At 60.2% G+C, this 4,667-nt stretch overlaps 1 protein-coding gene across 1 annotated transcript in view; it reads right to left on the minus strand.

The window, feature by feature from the left end:
• Positions 1-1,122: 1,122 nt before the first annotated feature.
• Positions 1,123-4,667, minus strand: part of LOC113202623 (ATP-binding cassette sub-family C member Sur) — a 19,113-nt gene continuing 15,568 nt past the window's right edge. The window contains exons 9-16 of the mRNA XM_052272514.1: positions 4,328-4,649; positions 4,145-4,256; positions 3,723-3,984; positions 3,429-3,566; positions 2,965-3,285; positions 2,596-2,891; positions 2,411-2,506; positions 1,123-2,331 (exon numbers count right to left, since the gene is read on the minus strand). Coding sequence (XP_052128474.1) covers positions 2,211-2,331; positions 2,411-2,506; positions 2,596-2,891; positions 2,965-3,285; positions 3,429-3,566; positions 3,723-3,984; positions 4,145-4,256; positions 4,328-4,649 — 1,668 coding nt within the window. The 3' untranslated portion in view covers positions 1,123-2,210. The remainder of the gene's footprint in view (positions 2,332-2,410; positions 2,507-2,595; positions 2,892-2,964; positions 3,286-3,428; positions 3,567-3,722; positions 3,985-4,144; positions 4,257-4,327; positions 4,650-4,667) is intronic.

Consider the following 4,667-nt stretch of genomic DNA (forward strand, 5'->3'; position numbering starts at 1 on the left):
ACCGACTCAGCTACAGCGCCACGTTACTGTGAGTCGCTGCGAGAGTCTTGTTTGTGCGTTCGCCCCTTCGTAATGGAGAGCGAAGGAGCGAGAAAAGTGATGGACCGCCCGCTTCGGGTGGGAGTCGTTCCCACACCGAAGAGATCAGTCACAGACAGACGCCTTTACCCACTCGGCCACTGACTGCCGGAGGGGAGACAATGTCCGCGTCTGCCTATGTCTCTACAGGCCACCTGGAACAAACCCCCAAATATTCAGCCAAGGCCTGGATTCGATCCGGGGCCGAAGCACACGCATCAACGCAACTTGCTTCTTTTTTGTTGTAAAACTGGTATTTGAAAAGGTTGGCACACAGCGTGCCCCGACCGGGAGTCGATCCCACGCCACTGCAGTCAGTTGTCTACGCTTAAACACACTCGGCCACTGACTGCTCGTGGGGGGGGACGTGTCCGCTTGTGCGTCTGTCTGCAGTGGACCTGACTGACCACATACTCAGCAGGCCCCGCAAAAAGTGTTCGCCTCGACCAGTAAACGAACCCTCGCCAGGCGGGGGCCCGTGGACCAAGACCCAGCACGCTCGCCACTCGGCTGTCGGCTCCAGCTGTCGCTCGAGAGTTCAGAACTGGGTCCCGCTTTCCAGGCCCTTGCTCTTCTGTAATGCAGGCGGTCAAGTCCACCTCTTCGACGCGCTGCAGCCCGGGTCGGATACCACGGAAAAAGTTCACTCAAGGCGTGTTCCGCGCGCTTCGAATCTTCAAAAAGCGCACTTTTTGAACTTTTTCCGAGGTATCCGACCCGGGCTGCAGCGCGTCGAAGAGGTGGACTTGACCGCCTGCATGACGGGAGACCAAGACCCGTAGAGCAGGACCGAGTCCTGAACTCGCCACCGACAAAGTGGCCCACAGCCGAGTGGCTAGCGTGCCGGGGCGTGGTCCACGGGGTACCGTTGGCTGAGGATTCGACTGCTGGTCGGGGCGAATCTTGTTTTTTTTTGTTGTTTTTTTTTGGGGGGGGGGGGCACTTGCTGAGTAGGTGGTCAAGTCGACCTCCTCATCTCGCTCTAGGCCCGCTCAGTTGATTCGGATGCACACGATGGACTGGACCGCTTTCTCAGCCAGCAGGTCCCCCAAAAGTACTCGCGCCGACTAGGATTTGATACCGGGCCCGATGGTGTCGAAGGGATGACTCGTCGGCTCGCTCGCCACTCGGCTGTCGGGTCCTCCTGTCGGTGATGAGTTCAGAACTCAGTCCTGTTTTACGGGAGACAAGAAGCGACAAAAAAAAGGGTGTGCCTCGGGTAGGAGTCGATCCCAAAGCTGATTGTTGAGAGCGGTGCCCACGCCTTACCACGCTCAGCTACCAGCTGCGCCGTGTTTAGCTGAGTTCGAAAGTCGGTCCTTTCTTACAGGCGACAAGAAGCGTAAAAAAAAAAAAAAAAAAAAGGTTGCCCCGACCGGGAGTCGATCTTCGGGCCGACAGTTTGAGATGGTTCACGCAGTAGCATGCAGACAAGAAACATGGGAAAGAAAAAGTTTGTGGCGGCCGTGGTAGTCGATCCCTTGGCCGTTTGAGACAAGGGGCCATACCCTATTATGCTGACCGCTCCGCTGCCATCGCCTCCTATCTCTCCATAGTTCAGAACTCGGTCCTGCCCTCCTGCCGTACTGAGTGATCCAGCGAAGACACAAGAGCGAGCTGGTTTGTCTTCCTAGGGGGCCATTGCGCCAGCGGGTTGCGGGCTCAGCGAGTAGGCAAACCCGCCCACACCTGCGTCTTCTCTGAATCACCCGGTGCGGGGGACAAAAGGCGACAAAAAATAAATAAATGGGAGTTGAGACGGCCACGGCCACAGGCAGCATCGACCCGACTTTAGACATAAGCCAGTTTGGCCTCGTAAATGCTCACGCCCCTCGCGTCTACCCGAACAAAAATTAAAATTAAAAATGTGGGAGTACTTTCTTTATCCCACCCCTGTTTTAATGATACATTTCGCTGACCCGAAAAATTGTTGTAGCGAGACGCGCATTCTTTGCTTGCCTTACGACCGTGAAAACACACTCAGCTTACTTTGGAAATGAGTGGGTAATTTTTACTATTATTTTTGAGGTACCACCATTTTGCCGAGATCGGACAAAAAAGGGTCGAAGAAACGATCTGCTCATGGGAAAAGTGCTGCTATCGAGCGCCACCAAAAAGTCTTGAGAAAAGGGTTATGTGAAGAAAGTCAACAAAATCGTACCCGACTCCGCAATAACGCTATCCTCGCCATCCACTTCCGGCAGGAAAGAGAAGCTCTGTGGGAATGTGGGGTCTTCCGTGGCACTCGACCCCCTAAATTGAACAAAATATAAACCGTTCAGCGAAAAGAAATCTCACGGCTTGACGTCAACGTCAACGGCACAACCCTCACCTCCGTGAGTGACTCAGCACCTCATCGACGGGGACCACGATATTGTTATTGTTGGCGAAGTTGGACACCATGACCACGCCCTTGCCGTCATCGGCCCTGCGGAAGACGAAGTAACGGTAAAAGACAACAGGGGTCAACGCAATTTCAAGTAAATCGCTGGCTTAGTCGAGGGCCGAGTGGCGTACCCCTCGGACCACGCCTGCTGGCGCCGCGGCCAGGGCCTGCGCGCCGTGTCGTGGGGCTGCAGCGAGGCGACGCGCGTCACCTTGCGGCGCCACACATCCGGCGCCGACGCGATGGTGCTCCGGGTGCGGCGCAGCGGCCGCGTCCACGCCGCGCCGTCCTCGGGCCCGCCGCCGCCCACGCCGTCCGGGTGGTGGAGGAGGCCCTGCTGCTGGTACTCGTGGACCGGCAGCGGGAAGGCGTGCGTGGCGCAGTGCGTCGCCCGGTACAGGGAGCGCGACTGGCGACGGCTGAAGCGCTGCGAAGGACACAGATAGTCAAACTAGACGCTCTTACAGTGCGGGGGACACCAGCTCGCCGAGACTACTCACTCGGAAGTGTCGCGGCGCGTGGTGGGCGTGGTCCTCGGCGCGCTGCTGCAGGCCGATGCGCGACACAAGCCGCACCAGCTGCCAGCGCTCGCGGGCCGTGCGGTCCCCGCGCGCTAGGCTGGAGGCCAGGCTGGAGGCCAGGCTGGAGGCCGCCGCGTCCTGCGGCCGGGCCGGCGCCGCCGCGCTCCGCTCCTGCTGCGGCTCCTGCTGCGGCTCCTGCTGCAGGTCCTGCTGCCACGACTGCGCCAGGTCGGGGCGCTCCGCCTGCACCTTGCCGAGGCTGCCTTGCACCGACACCCGCCCGCGCTCCATCACGATGATCTGGACCGACGAGTCGACAGAGATGTAGTGACCGAAATTTTATCGGCAGCGAAAAATGGAAAGACACCATTCAACAATGTACTTGAGAAAAAAAAGTACATATCACTCTTAAAAACGTTATTCGGGGCCGAGCTTCGACTCACCCAATCCGCTTGGCCCAGCAGGGAGAGGCAGTGCGTGGCGAGGATGAGCGTCCGGCCGCGCTGCAACAGCAGCTTCTGGAAGCCCTCCTCCACGAGGTGCTGCCCCACCTGGTAGTCGAGCGCCGACAGCGGGTCGTCCTGTGCACGCGAGAGGGACGGTTGAGCCGAAGACGATGGGGAGGATACTCGCGCCCAGCTCGAGAAAACTGGCTAACACGTTGTATACTCATTTTGGGACTAGGGTACTCGTCGGCTGCCACTGCCAGGTCGGGCAGGTCGCGGATGTCTACGCACCATGAGGACCGTGGTGGCGTCCGAGTACAGCGCCCGGGCGATTGCGACGCGGTGCTTCTGCCCGCCCGACAGGTTGATGCCCCTCTCCCCGATGTCCGTCAGGTCGTGCGCGGGCAGGATGTCCAGGTCGGGCTGCAGGGCGCAGGCCGCGATCACCTCGGCGTAGCGCCGGCGCCGCAGCGGCAGCCCGAACAGCACGTTCTCGCGCACGTTGGCGTTGAGCAGCCACGGCTTCTGCGAGCAGTAGGCGACGGAGGAGTCCCTGCGGACGGGGAGGGTGTCAGGCTCAGAGACAAAGTTAAGAGTTTTGTATCGATTTCACACGCAGAAACAAAACCCATCTCGATAACTTGGGACAGCTAACCCGCGGCGGTCGTCTTACGTTTGCCGTTTACGTGTTAGCTCGACAACTCAGTACTCACTGGCTCCAGCGCACGGGGTATCGGCCGTCAGAGGAGCTCATCTCGCCCAGCAGGGCGAGCAGCAGGGACGTCTTGCCGCTGCCGATGGCGCCGACCACCAGGGTCACGCCGCCTGGAGAGAGTAACTTATTGTTATTTCCGTTCCGTGCACGATCACACCTACGCACACGCGCTTACAAGTACCTTTCGGGACGGCGACGTCGTTGAAGTTGAGCACGTGTCCGGAGCTCCACGAGAAGTTGCCGTCGCTGATGGAGACGACGCTGCCCCTGCCCACGGCCGGCAGGGCGGCCGGCGCGGCGTCGTGGTTCTCGCCGGGGCTCTCGCCGGTCGTGTCGCCCGGTGGCTGCCCGGCCGGCGGCGGCGGGCCTGCCTGCTCAGCGTCGCCCTCCAGGTCCGGGGTGCGCGCGCGGCAGCACGGCGGCGGGACACCGGGGTCACCCGCCTGCCCCCCGCCCTGGTACGGCTCCAGCACGTTGGTTGTCTCGGGCTTGGAAAAGAAGGCCTGTGGGTAAAATTGCAA

The sequence above is a fragment of the Frankliniella occidentalis genome, unplaced genomic scaffold (genome assembly GCF_000697945.3).
Source record: "Frankliniella occidentalis isolate FOCC.00 unplaced genomic scaffold, Focc_3.1 Scaffold209, whole genome shotgun sequence".
Lineage (NCBI taxonomy): Eukaryota > Metazoa > Arthropoda > Insecta > Thysanoptera > Thripidae > Frankliniella > Frankliniella occidentalis.